This window comes from Spermophilus citellus, assembly GCF_964194105.1.
Source record: "Spermophilus citellus genome assembly, chromosome: 1".
NCBI lineage: Eukaryota > Metazoa > Chordata > Mammalia > Rodentia > Sciuridae > Spermophilus > Spermophilus citellus.
This window is the reverse complement of record NC_138182.1, coordinates 138488578-138510199: the sequence shown is the minus strand read 5'-3', so window position 1 is coordinate 138510199 and position 21622 is coordinate 138488578. Positions and strand designations below refer to the sequence as shown.

General features: G+C 45.1%; 1 protein-coding gene across 5 annotated transcripts in view; it reads left to right on the top strand.

Moving 5' to 3' along the window:
• Nucleotides 1-21622, top strand: part of GALNT10 (polypeptide N-acetylgalactosaminyltransferase 10) — a 243882-nt gene that overhangs the window by 187111 nt on the left and 35149 nt on the right. For all 5 annotated transcript variants that reach the window (XM_081303996.1, XM_081303994.1, XM_081303995.1 and 2 more), the window contains 2 exons: nucleotides 5828-6011; nucleotides 10536-10653. In XM_081303996.1, coding sequence (XP_081160122.1) covers nucleotides 5828-6011; nucleotides 10536-10653 — 302 coding nt within the window. The remainder of the gene's footprint in view (nucleotides 1-5827; nucleotides 6012-10535; nucleotides 10654-21622) is intronic.

The window sequence follows — 21622 nt, the reverse complement described above, 5'->3', positions numbered from 1 at the left end:
CAGGCTGGAGTGCCCCCTTCTTGTGATAATGGAGACCAAAGTTCAGAGATACTGAGTGACTCACTGTCCCCTCGGGCTACCGGTGTCAAAGCCACCATCTGTCTGGCGGTTCTTTTTTACAGTTCCACACTGCCTCCTGAGCTTGTTTTCTCAGGGAGGAATCCTAGTGGATGCCAGGACAGGGCTGTAGACAGGCAGGAGTCACTGGGTGCTGGGTGCTGGGTGTGGCTGCAGGCAATGAGCTTAGGCTGACAGCAGGCTTGAAGTCAAGGAGGTGGGAGTCAGGTGAGGGCCAGGACCAGACTGGAGCAGCCTTGGGGGGCTACCAACTCAGAAAGTGTGCTCCTCAGGAGTGGATCAGTTGGCCTCCCTCACAGAGCTCAGGGGCAGAGAGGATGAGGTGGAGGGTACCCAAGGCAAGCGTCGGAGGCACCTGGAAGGGCTGTTAAGACAGCGCTGAGCCACCCTGGGGTTCTGACTTGGACATTTCTAAGGCTCCTAGGTGACACCCACGCTGCTGGTCCCAGACTACGCTCAAGGAACACACTGGCTACCCAATGCCACCATTCAGGGACGAGGAGCAAAAGCCAGTCCCTTGCTGTTTAACAGGACAATCCAGCAGATTGATCTGCTCACACAGATCAGCGGGGAGCTTTGTGCTAGATGATAGGCTTCTGCGACCCAGGGTCCAGGATCCCATGGGGTTAGGAAAAAGATACAGGCCAGAATTTCTGGTAAACTGTTTATGTAATTAAACTAAGAGATGGTCTGCATCTGCCTCTCATTACTGAAAGAGTGAAAAAGTAAAAAGCCTCACCATAAATCGCCTGATTTATGGTCCTGAAGGAACAACCCATTTGTAGGGTCATTCTGTGACTCATAAAGACAATGAAGTGGTGGGGCTCGAAGCTGAGCTTGTGGTCTAAATAGCCCTTAACTCTGTTTCTATGGAAATGTACGAGGGCCATTTTCATAATCTGCAAACGTGCGTGCAAGAACATCCCCCCCCTTTTTTCTTCCCTAATAGAAATGTGAACCCGTGGTGTGGATGTAAAAGTCTCTCCCTCTAATATCAGCAGCTGACAGAGCGCAGCATGGCTTTTGTCTGGGAAACCATTAACACCTGCATGCATGGCTCGCTCCGTCTTCCTCAGAGATTAGACATTTCTGAGCCCACAAAGGACTCACCCCCCACCCCTGCCAAGAAAGTCGCTGTTGATCCTCATCTCCTCCTGCTTCCCATTCATCTCCATCATCCTCATCATCATTATCATCATCATCATCATCATGCTGATGGCCCCTTAGTGTTTGAAGCCATCTCCACATTTAAATTTCACTGCTACTTAGTAAAGCTGACAGGTGAGGCATTATTATCCACAGTTTGCAAATGAGGACACTAAGGGGCAAAGAGATGAAGGAACTGCTCAGTCTCCCAACTCCTGCTTCTGAGCTTTTCTCAGTAACCCCCGTCACAGAGACTGTCAGCCGAGTGCTGATCTTGCTGGAGGCTGCACCGAGCATCTTGGCTCTGCTCATTCTCCTCAAGGATCCCCCATGAGATAGGTGACATCTTCCTCCATTGTGTTGGCCAGGAAGCCGAGGCTCAGATGTGTCAGAAAGCCTTATCCAAGGTGATCTCCTAAAGAGCAACAAAACAGGATTTGTTTGTTTGTTTTTAATTGGTTCTTTTAGTTACACCTGATGGTAGAATTCATTTTGATAGTAGAATTCATTGTACAAGCATGGAATATATCTTATTCTAGTTAGGACCCCATTCTTATGGATGTACATGGTGGTGGGATTCACTACGATGTAGTCATATAAGGACATAGGAAAATTATTTCTGATTCATTCCACTGTCTTTCCTATTCCCCCTCCCTTCCCTTCAGTCCCCTTTGTCTAATCTACTGAATATCTGTTCTTCTTCTCTTCCTCCTTATTAGCTTCCACATATCAGGGAAAACATTTGACCTTTGTTGTTTAGGGAAATACTTAATTCATTTAGCATGATATCTCCAGGTACATACATTTACTTGCAAATGCCATAAAGTCATTCTTCTTTATGGCTGAGTAATATTCTATTGTGTATACAGTTTATTCATTATTCTGTTGAAGGGCATCTAGGTTGGTTCCATAGCTTAGCTGTTGTGTACTGAGCTGCTATAAACATTGAGTGGCTGTGTCACTGCAGTATGCTGATTTTAAATCTTTTGGATATAACTGAGGAGTGTAAATTATTCAAACAAACAAACAAATGAGAAGTGGGATAGTTGGGTCAAATGGTGGTTCCATTCCAAGTCATCTGAGAAATCTCCATACTGCTTTCCAGAGTGGTTGCACCAATTTGCACACCCACCAGCAATTTATGGGTGTGCCTTTTTCCCCACATCCTTGCCAACATTTATTGTCACTTGAATTTTTGACAATTGCCATTCTGACTAGAGTGAGATGAAATCTCAGTGTAGTTTTAATTTCCCTAATTGCTAGAAATATTGAACAAATTTTTAATATATTTGTTGACTTTGTATTCTGAGAAGTGTCTGTTCAGTTTCTTTGTCCATCGATTGTTTGAGTTATTTATTTTTTATGCTGAGTTTTTTGAGTTATTTATATATCCTGGAAATTAATGCTCTGAGGTGCAGGTGGCAAAGATTTTCTCCATTCAGTAGGCTCTCTCTTCACATTCTTGATTTTTTTTCCTTTGCTGTGAAGAAGCTTTGTAGTCAGATGTCATCCCATTTATGGAAGATTGATTTTGCTTCTTGTGTTTTAGGGGTCTTGTTCAGAAATTCAGTTCCTGATCCAATATGTTAAGAGTATCAGGCCTAAATTTTCTTCTAGTAGGCTCAGGGTTTCTGGTCTAATTTCTAGGTCTTTGATCCACTTTGAGTTGAGTTTTCTGCAGGGTGAGAAATAGGGGTTAAATTTCATTCAACTACATATGGATTTCCGGTTTTCCCAGCTCCATTTGTTTAAAAGGCTATCTCTCTGGTTGTTGCTTTTGTCACCTTTACCAGGTATGAGGTAACTGTGTTTTGTGGGGTTTTCTATGTGTCTTCCATTCATTTTCTTGTTCATTTGGAGCCACATTACTATAGCTCTATGGTATAATTTAAGGTCTGGAATTGTGATGCTTCCTACTTCACTTTTCTCACTAAGGATTGCTTTGGCTATTCCGGGCCTCTTATTTTTCCAGATAAATTTTATGACTGCTTTTTCTATTTCTATGAAGAATGTCATTGGGATTTGGGTGGGAATTGATTGGATCTGTATAGCGTTTTTGGTAACATGGCCATTTTGACAATATTAATTCTGCCTGTCCAAGAGCATGGGAGGTCTTTTCATCTTCTAAGGGTTTCCTCTATTTCTTTCTTTAGTGTTCTATAGTTTTCATTGTAGAGGTCCTTCACCTCTTCTGTTAGATTGATTCCCAAGTGTGTGTGTGTATGTGTGTGTGTGTGTGTGTGTGTGTGTGTGTGTATTGAGACTATCATGAATGGGATGGTTTTCCTAATTTCTCTTTCAGCTGATTCATCATTGGAATATACGAATATGATTGATTCCTGGGTTTTAAAATTTGTATCCTGCTAATTTGCTGAATTCATTTATATTATAAGTTTTAGAAGTTTTCTAGTGGAATTTTTTTGTTTTCTAAATATAAGATCATGTCGTCAGCAAACAGAGAGCTTGAGCTCTTCTTTTCCTATTTGTATCCCTTTAATTTCTTTCTTTTGCCTAATTGCTCTGGCTAGGGATTCAAGGACTATTAAATAGAAGTGGTGAAAGTGGACATCCCTGTCTTGCTGCTGACTTTAGAGGGAATGCTTTCAGCCTTTCTCCATATAGAATGATGTTGGCCTTGGGTTTGCCATATACAGCTTTTACAATGTTTAGGTATGTTCCTTCTGTCCCTAGTTTTTCTAGTGTTTTAAACATGAATGGATGCTGATACAAAACAGGATTTAAACCTGGCCATTCCAGGTGAGCATAATGTACAGCATGGGGCCTTCTGAGGGCCTTGGCTTAACGCCTCCCACCAGCAGCCAGCAGCCAGCAGGGTGCTGTGTGCACTGCCCCAACCCTCCTTGGACACAAAGTATCCTGAATGGCCAGGAGTAATTAAGAAGGGAGGCCCTCCTCTAGATTTTTCCCTGGGGCAGTTCTTTAAGCATCTTTAAGCAGGGAGAAGCCTGGGGATGTGGCTCAGTGGTGGAGTGCTCACCTAGCACTGACCACAAAAAAGAGAGAGACAGAGAAAATCCCCAGAGAGCAGATCCAAGCCAACCGCCAATTCTAAGTGGGATGCGAGGAGGCATAGGGACTTTTTAAATCACACCCTGGGTACATCTGGCACTGGTGGTTCCCAGGCCATCCTTGAAGGTACAGTTGCCAAAAATACTATTTCTCAAACATTTTTATAACCATGTGTCACAGTTAGAAGCACATTGGACACCTGAATCCAATACAGAATTGCACATGGTCACACAGTACTGCTGAAACACATTTCCTGATTTTTTTTTTTTAATACTAGGGATTGAACCCAGAGGTGCTTAACCACTGAGCCACATCCCCAGCCCTTTTTATTTTTTATTTGAGACAGGGTCTTGCTAAATTGCTTAGGGCCTCATTAAGTTGCTGAGGCTGGCTTTAAACTTGTGATCTTCCTGCATGAGCCTCCCAAGTTGCTGGGATTACAGGCATGCACCCAGCACTTTCCCTGAAATAATTCCATCTAGCAGGATATTTCTTAGCACCTGGAATGCAGTCTGACATTCAGTCTTCATTTCTATTAATTATAAACACACACACACACACACACACACACACAATCGATTTCATGCCCCACCTATGAATTGATTATGTCTTCAATTTTGGAAAAGACAAAAATGCTGCTTTCTCTCCTGGAAGGAAAATGGACTGTAGCTTGGTGAAACATGGGCCCTGGCAGCTGTTGGCCTGCTCTGGCCCTGCAGGGCTCTGCATGGCAAGTCTTGAATTTGACTCCCGGCTCAAAGCACCCAGGTGCCCCAGCACAGCCCACTTGGCCCTCCTGGCAGATCATCTGCCCTGACAATTGACGGACACCCCTTGGCTTCAGTCAGGACTGTCTGACAGGAGGTGTGTTGATGGGCAGAGCAAGCCAAAGCTGGAACTCTGATATTAGGTTAGGCAGAGAGTACATGGAATAGGATCAGATTCTTCCAGGCCCAAAAGGGACCTTAAAGCTACCTGGGTCAAGGCCCTCATTTGCAATCTTAAATCACCAAGCTTGTAGCATGCCTTGGTGAAACCACAACTTGCAGGACAGTCCATTCACTCTTCTATAGTTCTGTTTGAGAACTTGAGCTGAACTCACTTGAGGAGGGCCATTTGCTTGGTGACTGAAGCCAGGAGCACCGGTGAGCTGTCAGGGGCGGACAGTCTACCATGAGGGGCAAGCCAGGCCTGGCTGCTTTGGGCCATGAGTTAAGATCAGGACTTAGAATGGAAACCTGGCAAGGCCAGAACAGAGGTCCTCCCAGAAGGAAATCAGCCTCTTTCCATAGCTGCAGAGCCTCTTACCCCACTTCACAGAGAACATTGGGCCTTGGAGATGTTATTTGTGACTCAATCTCAGGACACTATTGTGGGTGGCAAGTCTGGAATGAGATCCGTAGTCCCTCTTGCTTCAATTAAAGCCCACACTCTCCCTTCCTCTCTGTGGGTTCTCAAATTCAAATGGTCAGAGATATCATCCAGAGAACATGTTAAACAGGAGAGTAAGCTGCAGAATAGGAAAGGCACTTTGCTCCTGCCTCAACTAATGGGCATCTCTTGGCTGCTTTAGACCGCATCGCTCGGAACCGCAAGACCATCGTGTGCCCAATGATTGATGTGATCGACCACGATGACTTTCGTTATGAGACGCAGGCAGGAGATGCCATGCGGGGTGCCTTTGATTGGGAGATGTACTACAAGCGGATCCCGATCCCTCCAGAACTGCAGAAAGCTGACCCCAGTGACCCATTTGAGTAAGTATGAGTGACCCGTGTTTATCCTACTGGTCAACCCCATGACTGCTTCCCAGCCCACACACGGCTCAGGATCGTCACCTCCCCCAGAACCCAGCACAGAGGGCCCAGATTCCTGGTCCCACTCAGTACCAAGTGACAGATATCCTAAGCAGAAGTATCTCCCGCTCCTGGCATGTCACAGAGCCCTAGCTCAGGACTACCAAGCCAGTCACCTCCACCTTGGCCACCTCTGTGGACTTTGCCAGGACTGCCCAGAGATGTATGGAGTCGCTCATGCTCTCTCCCTCTCAGGCCTGTGGCCAGCTGCCATCATCGTCATCATCCTCCCCAGTGCCAGGCACAGTGCTAAGCAGTCTTCAGCTACAACCAGTTTCCAAACAGGGACACCACAAGGCTAAATAACTTGCTCAGGTCACACAGCTGTTAAGTGGCAGAAGCTGGGGGAAAGTGCGGGTCCCTGGGCCTCTGGAGCCAGTTTCCCCTTCTTTCTGTGAGACCCCCTTGGAAACGTCAGGGTAACAGCAGCCTGTCCCACCAGGGGTTTGGGGTGTGGACTGGACTCAGGGCCTCCTAGAATGTGAAAACTGGAGGGGACCTTGGATGAGGTGCTCCACCCCTGGCAGATGAGGGGGCCGAGGCCCAGGAGAGGGAGGGCTCGCCTGGGGTGCACTCGGGTGAGAACTGAGCCGCTTGCTCCTCCCCGACACCCCAGCTCTGCTCTTCAGCAGAAGGTGGGCCATTCCTGCTGCTGCCATCCAGCTCCCTAATTGTCCTTCCAGACGGTCAGAGAAGCTCTCTGGACATGAATTCAGAGGCCAGCTCCCTTGCTGGGTCTCTTTCCCATTGCTGCTGTGACAAATGACCGCAAACCTTGGGGCTTACAACAGCACTTGAAGTTCTGGTGGTCAGAAGTCTCACTGGGCCCAAATCAGGGTTTCAGCAGGGCCACGTTCCTTCCAGATGCTCTGGGAGAATCACTTTCCTGCCTTCCCAGCCTCTGGAGGCTGGGCACAGTCCTTGGCTCATGGCCCTCGTCCATCCTCAGAGCCAGAAGCATAGCATCTTCACATCTCCCTGCTTCATCCTCCTGTCTCCTTCACCGACTCTGACCCTCCTCCTATCCTTGATGTGCCCTTGGAGTGACATTGATCCCAGGTGGTTACAGAGGGCCACCAGGATCATCTCCCATCTCAAGATCCTTAACCTGAATCACATCTTTAAAGTCTCTTTTATCACAGAAGGTGACATATGCACAGGCTCTGGACATGAGGCTGCCTACACCGAGGTGTAGGTATTATTGTCGTGGGGCGGGGACACACTTGCCTTGCCACACTCTGGCCCCTAGTGAACCCCAACTTCTCTGCCCTGATCTCCCCATCTGATAATAGGGGCTATTGGCTCAGCCATCTTCTCTGGCACAGTGCATGTCAGAGTTCCTAGTGGCAGCCTCTTGGTCTATGAGCCCCAGGAAAGGCTCAAAGGTCAGGACAGCTGGGCTTCTTCATGGAAATGATAAGTGACCAGGTGATGGAGCACTGAAAGCCAGGAGCTGAGTCCGTGTGCTTCCTCGGTGGGTCTGACCTCCTTCACCTTAGATATGCTCACCACCAGAGATCCCTCCCTCACCAGAGCTGTGATTATTCAGCCAAGATTCCTCACGCAGTCAGCACCAGCCTGCACATGCCTCGGAGTCAATCCGCGGCTGGCCAGCACTCCTGGGGAAGGAGACCAACAGCAGAAGTAGCTAACACTTGGCCTGAGGTGGCAAAGCAATTCCAGCTAACATTATCGTGCACGGTCCTTACAATAGCATCCTCGATATAGGTAGCCTTGTCCCCATTGACCATTGAGACCCTGTGATTCAGAGGGAAATGAGACTTGCCCAAGTTGACATAGTATCAGAGGCTGAGGTCAAAATGAGCAGCCCCTGAAAATGGAATGTGCAGGGTACTCAAAGGAAGTCAGAACCCCCATTATTATAGGAGCCTTTGGCCCAAGCAGACGGACAGGCCTGTTCATCCCCCTTACTGTGAGTTCATATTTGCAACTGGCAAGCAGCAGAGGCCTGACCCAGTGTCCTCTAGGGCCTCAGTCTCCTCATCTGGACATTAGAGCAGTGCCACTCAACCCTGACTGCATGTTGGCATCACCTAGGGAACTTACTGAAATGCCCTGGCCACCCCAGGCCAGTTACACCTGAGTCTGGGGGTGGGTACAGGCATCACTGTTTCTTAAAGCTCCTGAGTCACTGAGATGACCAGGACAGAGAGCCACTGGCCCAGATGCTTTCTGAGGGACTCTATCCTTCACATCCTTGGGTTCACTCCAAAGCCTCTCTTCTGCATTGCACGTGGACAGAACCCCAGAGAGTGGCCACTCAAGGAACCTGGTCATCTTCTGCACACACACCTCCCTGTGATGCCAGTAAGTGGATGGTGGACAGGCACAGCAGTGCTGTCACTGTGAGAGAGACCCAGGTTTGGTGGCAGCCCATCCATCTACTAACTGCATGCCCTTGGGCAGGCCGCACAGCTTTTCTGAATTTCAAATTCCTTCAGCTGAGGAGGAGGCTAGGACAGTCTCTGTGAGAGCTGGAAATGATGGCAGTACAGTGAGTGGCAAGCGCTGACACTCAGGCTGTTGTTATTATCTCTGCTGAACACAGCAGAAAACGAGCAGGCCTGGAGGAGAAGCCTCCCTCCTGAGGCAAAGCCTTGAGCCTCCAAAATGCCTGGAGGCCAATCTCCTTCCTTCCACATTTGGCCTTGGCCTGTGTCCCTGGCTCCAGTCCAGGCCAGTTTCCAAGGACAGAGTCTTGGGTCTGATTTCCGGTGAAGCACTAAGTCAGAAACAGTCTCTCCCGTCCAACCTGTGCGTTTACTCTCCAGCCAAGCAACCCAAAACCCCACCATCTTCAGAAGACAGATGGGAGTGGACACAAGTGACACCTTCTATTTGTGCAGCATTGGATACTTTTATCAATGTACTGGAGGTATGAGACAGGAAGTAAGCTCTCTCCATGGTGTAGGGAGGGGATCAGGCTGCAAGAGTCAGGCTGCAAGAGGTTCCCATACAAGTATGTAATCTTCCGTTTCCTAGTAGCCACATTAAACAGAGAGAGACCAGGCATGTGAGAGGCCTGGTCCATCCCCAACACCACAAAAAGAAAGAAGAAAAACAAGTAAAATTAATTTTAACAATATATTTAATTTAAACCAGTATATCCAAAATATCATTCTGACCTGTAGTGATGCTAAAATTACTGACAAATTCTGTCTTCAAACCTGTCTTGGAAATCCCACGTGTGTTGACTCACAGCACATCTCCATTCAGACCACATTCCAAGGCTCAGCCACCTGCGGCCAGTGGCTGCTGACCTGGGCAGCACTAGAGTTAGCGTTAAACAGTGGAGGCTGCTGCCAGAATGTTCTGGTTTGAAGGTCTAGAGTTTTCCAGTGGAATCAGACAGAGACACAGCCACACTCCAATAGATGGTCACATGGCAAACACTGTCCTACCAGGTGCTGGCCCCAAGCAAGGACAGGGCCAGGGGTGCTGGCCGGCAGCAGCATGGTGTCCTCTGCACTCAGCATGGTGCAGGCTACTCCCTATTCCCCTGGGTGCCCCTTGATTTGTCCTTTCTGTGTCCTGCTGATGTCATTTCTTCAGTGACTTCCCTTTGCCCATTGTCCCTTGTTCAGAACCACTTGAAGGCCACCTCTGAGTGCCCTTCCTTGCCCTGCCCTGTACCCTGCTCAGACCCAGGAATGGGAGGGAAGCAGAACCCTGCCTTCATGTTCCTGTGGTGCTCTGGCCTGCCCCTCCCAGGGACCCTTGTCACAACCATGTTCTGGATCCGTCTGTCCTGAGGTGGCCGCCCCATGCATTGGCTTCCCCCAGAGGACAGTGACTTCTCTCTTTACCCCTCCAGGACTAGCAAGTAAACCAATGAGGGATCAAAAGGATGGAGCTTATCTTGCCTCCAGTTTAACTGAAAGAACAGAGACCATGACTTCCGCACCCACCATCAGTGTCTGTGCAGGGCTTGCTGAACAGCAGCCATGGGAAAAGCAGGGTCCTAGACGCCACCCCAGAATGGTTCCAGAAGGCCTGGCGAGAGCCCTCCAGCTGCATGCTTCTCATCCCTCTAAGAGATGCTCAGCACAGACAAGCTCAGAGATGCAGACCGTTTAACGAGGGGGAGACTAGATGTATAGAGAAACCTGATATTCGTACATATCACGCGGCTCGGGGCCCATGGGAAAGAAGTACTAATGTGATTTCACTTCACAGGTGTTCTCAGGTGTTCATTGTGTAGGGGACTTTTGATCCACTTGGTTAAAATGCAGCATTTATGAAGGGACATGGTAGGCAAGAAGGAGGAAAGCCTGGCGCCCCACCCCAAAGGGCCTTAAAGCCCCAGGTCGACACAGCCGTGTCCCAGGAGTGACCCAGAACACCATCCCTCGGGGAGAGGCCAGGACATCTGCATCCTCATGCCTCGTTCTTTTCCTTTGACAGGTCTCCCGTGATGGCCGGTGGGCTGTTTGCTGTGGATCGGAAGTGGTTCTGGGAGCTGGGCGGGTACGACCCCGGCTTGGAGATCTGGGGAGGGGAGCAGTATGAGATCTCCTTCAAGGTGAGCCAGTGCTCAGAAGCCCCTTCCCCTTGACTCTGCTCCTTGGCCCTGGGCCTGGCAGGCTGCCTCCTGGCATCTCGGACTCAGGGTTCTCAGGGTTCTGTGGCCCCTTTGCTCCTCAGGCGAAGATGCCAGGGTCCAGCGGGCCACTCCTTGTGGGCATGTGGGGGACAGGGTGGGGGTGCCGTGGGTGCATCCTCAGGCTGCCAAAGGCTGGTCTTGATGGTATTTGCCTTCCATCTCGTCTTAAGATTCTGAAATAAGACAAGCCCCCCTTCCAGTCAAGATGGCATGTCTGGGATTGAGATGCCCGCAGCCCGTGGTAGGGGAGGAGCCAGGAAGGCCACAGGATGCACAGGCCTAGAGGAACGCTGTGCTGAGAGTAGCTAGGTAGCCTCACAGGTTCCAAGTTGGCCTCTGGGTCACCCCTCTGAGTTCTCCTTTTGTACCTGTCACTGTAGGAGTTTGACATAGAGGCCAGAGGGTAAAAGCTCTAATTGAGGATTCAGAAAGACCTGAGTTCAAATCCCCATTCCAACACTCAGTAGCTTCCTGATTTCAAGCTTTCCTCATCTGAAGTAGAGGAACAATAATAAAAACCTACCTCACAGAGCTACAGTGAAGATGAACTGAGAGAATGTCTGGAGAGTGCTCAGCATATAACATGGGAACGTGGCCAGTGATTAATAATTGTAGACACACACTGTCAAAGGTGCCATGAATAAACATTTACCTCTTTGATCAGCCCATGGGCTGTAGAAACTCTTGGAGGTAAAGGAGTCACTAGTTAACTAGTAGCTAGTTAACTACTCAAACGTGAGTGCACACTCTCCTCTTTATTTGTGGGATTCCTTTGCATCATCAGGTGAAGAAGGCCAAGCCCTGTGAGACAGGTCAGCTTGTCCTGTGCCCTTGTGGTCCACCAGCCTCCAGCATGTTCAGAACCTGGCTAAGGCAGATCCCCAGCCCACAAGGATGGTCAGTGCCATCACTAGCTGACACCCGTGAACACACAACCCTGATGCCCCCTGAGCTGGGCAACAAGCAAAGGGCTAGCATCAGGTGGCCAAGATCAGATCCTCGCTCTGCCACTTCCTACCAGCTGTGTGATCCTGCACAAGGAAATCGCCTCACTGGGCCTCAGTTTCTGTTTCCATAAAATGGGTTTAGTGATGCTTTAAGCCTCATGGGTTGTTGAGAGGATTAATTTAGACCATGCTAATTAGGTGCTTTTAATAAATACCCTAAAGGTTACTATCATTATCAACCTACAATATAAGATGACTTATACAACACTGGTTAAGCAGGTCAGAACTGGGGAACATAATTTATTTTTGTACAGAGGATTGACCCCAGGGGTACTTTACCACTGAGCCACTTCCCCAGCCCTTTTTATTTTTTATTTTGAGACAGGGTCTCACTAAGTTGCTTAGTCTTGCTAAATTGCCAAGACTGGCCTTGAACTTGCAATCCTCCTTGATCAGCAGAAAAACAGCCACCTAGAGTGCTGCTGAAACATTATTTGGGTTTGAAAGGTAGTATGTGTCTGTTTTAACCTCCAGAGCTCTGAAGCTGTCCCTCTTGAGGACAGCAGCCTCCTCCAAAAGAAATAAAACAAATGTTAATATCTCAGGGTAACCGTCAACATATGTTATTTAAGAACCCTGATGGCACAAGCATCAACCAGTCAGAAAGGTCGCAGCCCCAAGCAATGTGCATCTGCTGTGGTGTGTGACAGCAGAGTGTCCCCCTGAGCAGAGCTGATAGGACAGGCCCTTTGCACATCCTGGCCCATTTCATCCTCCCAACAGCCAGGAAGGGTGGGATCCGTATTGCACCCACTTCACAGGGAGACATGGGGGGCTGAGACCACACGGTCAGAAGTACCTCAACTGGGGCCTGAACCCAAGCCCGCCTGACTCCAAAGTCCTAACCTGCTGTATTTGTCAAAACATCAGAGGAAAGCAATTGAGAGAGAAAGGAGCCTAAGAAAATGGCTGCTTGCCCTTTCTTCTCAGTTTTTTCTTCTTCTTAGGATTATTCCTAGTTTGCTTGAATATTCTGCAGTCTCTTAGTGAATTGAATTAGTGACAATTTAAGTCAGAAATAGCAAATAGGTTTTGTCTCAGACCAGCCAACTGGAGCATCGGTAGGGTTTGCTGCACTTGTGCGTTAATATGTATTCTGAGGCTGCATCCAGGCTTATCAGAAAGAGTATGGATTGATTAGTGATGTCTGCTTTGGTGTAGGTTTGGTGAGTGATGGCACATAGGTCATTGATTTAATATTCCTGACCCATGAAATCTAACTTTCCAAATATCATATTCTGCCGGGCATAAATATCACATTCTGCCGGGAATGGTGGCCCATGCCTGTAATTCCAGTGTCTCAAGAGGCTGAGCCAGGAGGATCACGAGTTCAAGCCCAACCTCAGCAATTTAGTGAGGCTGTAAACAACTTAGTAAGACACTGTCTCAAAATGCAAAAAAGGCTGGGGATGTTGTTCAGTGGCAAAGTGCCCCTGGGTTCAATCCCCAGTACCCGCCCCCCCCCAAAAAGGATCCCATTCCACAGGTACAGTGAAGACATACCCAAAATAGTTTGAACTGCACAGTTACCCAGTTGTCCATTAAATGCTGATTCATCAGGCATTCTTCTGTGTCAGTACCCAGAAATGGGCACATCCGAGTTGTGAATTCTTCTCAGGATTAAACTGCAGTAGGGTGGGATCAGCTTGTGTTTTATTTGCGCTGTATTCCAAGTATTTAAAGTATCGCCTGATGTGGAAAAGGTGCTTAATAAATACTTGTTGGTTGAATGCTCAGAGCATTTGGGCCACTGGCCAGAACCAGCTCCAAGCTCTGTGGTAGAAGTCCCCTTTCAGAAACTTCCTCTATGGAGAAGAGTCACAAGAGAAAGATGTGCACAGAGGAATCTAACCCCCAAAAGCTTTCATTCTGTGTATTTCAAAGACCCATCTAATGTTACTCATCAGGCAATCATAGTAGAACAAATGGCATTTTTCTTCACATAGTTTATTTACAAAAGGCTTGGTGATGAAGCCATATTGGAAATCTCTGGTCCAGGAGCGAGATGGAGACTGGCTCGTGTTCCCATTTGATCCAATTATGTCGGGCACTCTGGAGGGTGGGGAGGGAGACGCTGTAATGAGGAGGCTCCTGCGGTCTGGAAGGGACTGTTCTCCCTTGGCTCTGACTTTCCTGGCTCTGAGAACACTGCATCTGCCAGTGTGTCATGTCTCAGCCTCTGTAAAGGCCACCCGAGGCCAGGCGAGCATGAGAGCCCATCCATCCGTGGCAGCTCCTCGCTGAAACACAGTCTTCATTTTCAGCCAGAGCCAGGCACCTACCAAGGGCCAAATTCCCTCCGATTAATCTCTGCTAAGCTCCCTGTTCTTGGTGACAGAGTAAAGAGCCTGGGCTGAAAGACATGAGTGTATTTCCAGAAATTAAGATAAATCAATATTTGTCATCAGGGCAGATAGATTTAATATTTTGGCTCTGATTCCACACCAGCCTGTCTCTCCTGATGGGAAAACTCTAGAAAATACACCCCAAAGGTTCTGAAGTTTCTAGAAGAGCCACTAGCTCTTTCTCTTTCCTTCTCCCTCCACCTCCAACCCAGCTGAGCTTTGGTTTCCTAAAGGGGGGGTCACACTGTCTGAGTTCCCCCACTTGGAGGTTAGAGGTTAGACTCTTCCCAGTTTTAACGGTTCGGTGAATCTGGAACTCTGTAGCCTGGCCTCCCACTAGTGGAAAGCCCAGGTGCTATGCCCAGATGTCCACCTCACACAGGACTGTCCCCCACTGTTCACTCTTCCTGAAGCACCTTTCCTTAGTTTCAGCTCCTATGAGGAGCCTCCTTGCTGCCTAGAAACCATCCCAACGTTGGTCCTCACGTCTGCATGCACACATCATGGCTCAGAATGCCCTGGGTTTACCCAACCTCAAGATCTTCCTCTCTTCTCTGCTGGACTCTGGGCTACCTGGAGGCAGGAGGTGGGTCTCATCCACCTCCATATCTCCAATCTGGCTCAAGTAGTTGTTTAAGATACAGATGCTCCCCGACTTACAGTGGGGTTTTATCCTGAAAAAAAAAAAACATTGTAAATTGAAAATGTAAGTTAGAAATACATTTAATACACCTAACCTACCTATTACCCTAGCTGAGCAACACAGCACACTGGACTGTTTCCCCAGTGACCATGTGGCTATGTGGGAGCTGCGGCTCCCAGCTTCTGTCCAGCCCCATGGGAGAGGATCCTAGCACATATCGCTATACTAAGAAAAATATTCAAATTCAAAGTGCACTTTCCACTGAACGCCTCTCATTTTTGCATATTATAAGGTGGGGAAAAATCATAAAACAAGCTATCAGAGTGGAGTACTATCTATGATTGTTAGTGACATCACTGCGCTCCCTAGATAGACAGCACCATCTTGGGTTGTGCCATGTTGCGGGCAGGGTGTTCAGCAGGAAGACAGGGCCCTGGCTGTTTGTCTCTTCTCCATCCACCTGGAGAGCCCCAACCAATCACTCCACCTCCCTGGCCCTCACATCCTGAGGGGGTCCTTCCTCCCCCAGGAGACAGGGTAGAGTAGGCTGCTGTGGGGAAAACCCTTTGGCTTACACAGGTACAAGGGTAGTTTGGGTTTGAGAGGGCAGTGGCAAGATGAGCAGAAAGGGGACTGATTGCACCTTGTCCCCAGGAGGCCAGGACTAGAATGTCTTCACCTACAAGACTCAGGAGAAAGAATCCAAGCAGAGCCACAGCACCTAACTAGACTAAGAAAAATGTGTGCCCTGGGGCAGTGCACATTGACATTGCATCTTTTGCGAGTAGCAAAATTTGTTACATTTTGGAAAATCCATTGCATTTCAGAATAAGCACATTCTTTGACCTAAAATTCCATGCCCAGAAATTCCAAGAAAGACAACGCATAGGTGAGCAAAGAACTAGGTAGGAGCTATTCGCTAGAATGTTACTTACAACTTGGTTAGATCAAAAAAGACCTCTTGCATATATCAAATTAAAATAATGGGCTGGGGATGTGGCTCAAGCGGTAGCGCGCTCGCCTGGCATGCGTGCGGCCCGGGTTCGATGCTCAGAACCACATACCAACAAAGATGTTGTGTCCACCGAGAACTAAAAAATAAATATTAAAATTCTCTCTCTCTCTCTCTCTCTCTCTCTCTCTCTCTCTCTCTCTCTCTATCTATCTATCTCTCACTCTCTCTCTTTAAAAAAAATTTAAAAAAAATAAAAAATAAAATAATCCTTAAAAAAACGTATGTACACTTCCTTAGCAGATAAATATGTTAGGGCACATATAAACAATGGACTATTACATAAAAGAAGTTAGATGCCTCCAAAATTAAGTTTTAAAAGATAACTGAAAAAATAGTGTGTGCATATAAGCACACACACACACACACACACTGCGCCATTTTTGCCAAGCACTGCGCCATTTTTGTGTGTGTGTAAAATTTTACTGAAGCATAGTATGTATACAGAAAATTGCTCAAAATATCAAGTGTACAGCCCATTAATTTTTTAAATGAATATATCCACACAACCAGTACTCAGATCAAGAAATAGAACATCAGAGAGAATATTTGTCCTTTGATTTTTTGGGGACTGGCTTATTTCACTTAGCATGATACTCTTCAGTTCCCTCCATTGACCAGCAAATGCCATAATTTCATTCTTCTTTATGGCTGAGTAATTTTCCATTGTGTGTGTGTGTAGATAGATAGATAGATAGATAGATAGACAGACAGACAGACTGACCAACCGACCACATCTTTTTTAATCCATTCATTTCCTTGTAGGGCACCTAGGTTGGTTCCGTAGTGTAGTTATTGTGAATTGAGCTGCTGTAAACATTGAAGAGGCTGTGTCACTGCAGTATGCTGATGCTAACCCACAACAAGGGAGGGGAAGATTAGAAGTTTACTGGACTAGACAAAGGGGAATGAAAGGAAGGGAGGAGGGATGGGAGTAGGAAAGACAGTAGAATGAATCGGACATCTTTTCTTCTATACAAATACACAATCAATGTAACTCCACATCATATACAACCATGATAATAGGATCCTGATTGGAAAGTTATATTTATTCTGTGTATGTATGTCAAAATACACCCTCTACTGTCATGTTGAACAATTTTTTTTTTATTGGTTGTTCACAACATTACAAAGCTCTTGACATATCATATTTCATACATTAGATTGAAGTGGGTTATGAACCCCCAATTTTACCCCAAATGCAGATTGCAGAATCACGTCGGTTACACATCCACAATTTTACATAATGCCCTATTAGTAACTGTTGTATTCTGCTACCTTTCCTATCCCCTACTATCCCCCCTCCTCCCCTCCCATCTTCTCTCTCTACCCCATCTACTGTAATTCATTTCTCTCCTTGTTTATTTTCCCATTCCCCTCACAACCTCTTATATGTAATTTTGTATAGCAATGAGGGTCTCCCTTCATTTCCATGCAATTTCCCTTTTCTCTCCCTTTCCCTCCCATCTCATGTCTCTGTTTAATGTTACTATTTTCTTCCTACTCTTCCTCCCTGCTCTGTTCATAGTTGCTCTCGTTATATCAAAGAAGACATTTGGTATTTGTTTTTTAGGGATTGGCTAGCTTCACTAAGCATAATCTGCTCTAGTGCCATCCATTTCCCTGCAAATTCCATGATTTTGTCATTTTTTGGTGCTGTGTAATATTCCATTGTGTATAGATGCCACATTTTTTTATCCATTCATCTATTGAGGGGCATCTGGGTTGGTTCCACAGTCTAGCTATTGTGAATTGTGCTGCCATGAACATCGATGTGGCAGTATCCCTGTAGTATGCTCTTTTAAGGTCTTCAGGGAATAGTCCGAGAAGGGCAATAGCAGGGTCAAATGGTGGTTCCATTCCCAGCTTTCCCAGGAATCTCCAAACTGCTTTCCAAATTGGCCGCACCCATTTGCAGTCCCACCAGCAATGTACAAGTGTACCCTTTTCTCCACATCCTCGCCAGCACTTGTTGTTGTTTGACTTCATAGTGGCTGCCAATCTTACTGGAGTGAGATGGTATCTTAGGGTGGTTTTGATTTGCATTTCTCTGACTGCTAGAGATGGAGAGCATTTTTTCATGTACTTGTTGATTGATTGTATATCCTCCTCTGAGAAGTGTCTGTTCAGGTCCTTAGCCCATTTGTTGATTGGGTTATTTGTTATCTTATTGTCTAATTTTTTGAGTTCTTTGTATACTCTGGATATTAGGGCTCTATCTGAAGTGTGAGGAGTAAAAATTTGTTCCCAGGATGTAGGCTCCCTATTTACCTCTCTTATTGTTTCTCTTGCTGAGAAAAAACTTTTTAGTTTAAGTAAGTCCCATTTGTTGATTCTTGCTATTAAATCTTGTGCTATAGGTGTCCTATTAAGGAATTTGGAGCCCGACCCCACAATATGTAGATCGGAGCCAACTTTTTCTTCTATCAGACGCAGAGTCTCTGATTTGATATCAAGCTCCTTGATCCATTTTGAGTTAACTTTTGTGCATGGCGAGAGAAAGGGATTCAGTTTCATTTTGTTGCATATGGATTTCCAGTTTTCCCAACACCATTTGTTGAAGATGCTATCCTTCCTCCATTGCATGCTTTTAGCCCCTTTATCAAATATAAGGTAGTTGTAACTTTGTGGATTAGTCTCTGTGTCCTCTATTCTATACCATTGGTCCACCCGCCTGTTTTGGTACCAGTACCATGCTGTTTTTGTCACTATTGCTCTGTAATATAGTTTGAAATCTGGTATCGCTATACCGCCTGATTCACACTTCCTGCTTAGAATTGCTTTTGCTATTCTGGGTCTTTTATTTTTCCATATGAATTTCATGATTGCTTTATCTGTTTCTACAAGAAATGCCGTTGGGATTTTGATTGGTATTGCATTAAACCTATAGAGAACTTTTGGTAATATCGCCATTTTGATAATGTTAGTTCTGCCTATCCATGAACAGGGTATATTTTTCCATCTTCTAAGATCTTCTTCTACTTCTCTCTTTAGGGTTCTGTAGTTTTCATTGTATAAATCTTTCACCTCTTTTGTTAGGTTGATTCCCAAGTATTTTATTTTATTTTTTTTAGGATATTGTGAATGGAGTGTTTTTCCTCATTTCCGTTTCAGAAGTTTTGTCGCTGATATACAGAAATGCCTTTGATTTATGCGTGTTGATTTTATATCCTGCCACTTTGCTGAATTCATTTATTAGTTCTAGTAGTTTCTTTGTAGACCCTTTTGGGTCTTCTAGGTATAGAATCATGTCATCCGCAAATAGTGATAATTTAAGTTCTTCTTTTCCTATTTTTATGCCTTTAATTTCTTTTGTCTGTCTAATTGCTCTGGCTAGTATTTCAAGGACTAAATTAAATAGAAGTGGTGAGAGAGGGCATCCCTGTCTTGTTCCAGATTTTAGAGGGAATGCCTTCAACTTTTGTCCATTCAGAATGATGCTAGCCTGAGGCTTAGCATAGATAGCTTTTACAATGTCAAGGTAAGTTCCTGTTATCCCTAGTTTTTCTAATGTTTTGAACATAAAGGGATGCTGTACTTTGTCGAATGCTTTCTCTGTGTCTATCGAGATGATCATATGGTTCTTATCTTTAAGTCTATTGATGTGGTGAATAACATTTATTGATTTCCGTATATTGAACCATCCTTGCATCCCAGGGATGAATCCTACTTGATCATGGTGCACAATTTTTTTGATGTGTTTTTGTATTCGATTCGCCAGAATTTTATTGAGGATTTTTGCATCTAGGTTCATTAGAGATATTGGTCTGTAGTTTTCTTTCTTTGAGGTGTCTTTGTCTGGTTTCGGAATCAGGGTGATGTTGGCCTCATAGAATGAATTTGGAAGAGCTCCCTCTTTTTCTATTTCCTGAAATAACTTGAAAAGTATTGGTATTAATTCTTTTTTAAAGGTTTTGTAAAACTCCGCTGTATACCCATGCGGTCCTGGGCTTTTCTTGGTTGGTAGTCTTTTGATGGCTTCTTCAATTTCATCCATTGATATTGGTCTGTTCAAATTGTGTGTATCCTCCTGACTCAGTCTGGGCAAATCATATGACTTAAGAAATTTATCGATGTCTTCACTATCTTCTATTTTATTGGAATATAGGTTTTCAAAATAATTTCTAATTGTCTTCAGTATTTCTGTAGCATCTGTTGTGATATTGCCTTTTTCATCCCGTATGTTAGTAATTTGAGTTCTCTCTCTTCTTCTATTTCTTGCCTTCTGCTACATTTGCTGTTGGTTTGCTCTTCCTTTTCTAGGGCTTTGAGATGAAGTGTGAGCTCATTTATTTGATGGTTTTTTCTTTTTTTGAGGAATGACCACCAGGCGATGAATTTCCCTCTTAAAACTGCTTTCATTGTGTCCCATAGATTCCGATATGTTGTGTCTGTATTTTCATTTATCTCTAAGAATTTTTTTATTTCCTCCTTTATGTCTTCTGTAACCCATTGATCATTCAGTAACATATTGTTCATTTTCCATGTGATGTAGGATTTTTCCTTCCTTCTTTTATCATTGATTTCCAGTTTCATTCCATTATGATCAGATAAAATGCATGGTATTATCTCCACCCCTTTATATTTACTGAGGGTTGCCCTATGGCATAATATATGGTCTATTTTTGAGAAGGATCCATGTGCTGCTGAGAAAAAAGTATATCCATTTGATGATGGTTGATATATTCTATATATGTCAGTTAAGTCTAGGTTATTGATTGTGGTATTGAGTTCTATAGTTTCTTTATTCAACTTTTGTTTGGAGGATCTGTCCAATGGTGAGAGAGGTGTGTTGAAGTCACCCATAATTATTGTGTTGTGGTCTATTTGATTCTTGAACTTGAAGAGAATTTGTTTTATGAATGTCGCAGCACCATTATTTGGTGCATAAATATTGATAATTGTTATGTCTTGTTGGTGAATGGTTCCTTTTAACAGTATATAATGTCCTTCCTTATCCCTTTTGATTAACTTAGTCTTGAAGTCGATTTTATTCGATATGAGGATGGCCACCGCTGCTTGCTTACGAGGACCGTGTGCGTGGTATATTTTTTCCCATCCTTTCACCTTCAGCCTGTGTATGTCTTTTCCAATCAGATGTGTCTCCTGGAGGCAGCATATTGTTGGATTTGTTTTTTTAATCCATGATACCAGCCTATGTTGCTTTATTGGAGAGTTTAAGCCATTAACATTCAGAGTTACTATTGATATATGGTTTGTACTTCCAGCCATGTTTGATTATTTATCCTTTTTTTAAAAAATTTAGTTTGTTTCTCCATGATTATCTTTCCCCACGGCCTCTGTCTTTACCAATGCACTTCCCACTGATGGTTTTGGTTATTGTTTTTCATTTCTTCCTCGTGTAGTGTTTTGCTCAAAATGCTTTGCAATGCTGGTTTTCTGGCTGCAAATTCTTTTAACTTTTGTTTATCATGAAAGATTTTTATTTCGTTGTCATACCTGAAGCTTAATTTTGCTGGATACAGAATTCTTGGTTGGCATCCATTGTCTTTCAGTATTTGAAATACATTGTTCCATGACCTTCTTGCTTTCAGCGTCTGTATGAAAAATCCGTTGTTAACCTTATTGGTTTACCCCTGAATGTAATCTGTCTCCTTTCTCTTGTAGCTTTTAATATCTTCTCTTTGTTCTGTATATTGGATATCTTCATAACAATGTGTCTTGGCGTTGGTCTACTGTGATTTTGTGTGCTCGGTGTCCTGTATGCATCTTCAATTTGCATATCTGTTTCCTTTTTTATTTCTGGAAAGTTTTCTGTAATTATTTCATTCAGCAGGTTACTCATTCCCTTGGTTTGAATCTCTGTACCTTCTTCTATCCCGATGACTCGTAAGTTTGGTTTTTTTATGTTATCCCATAA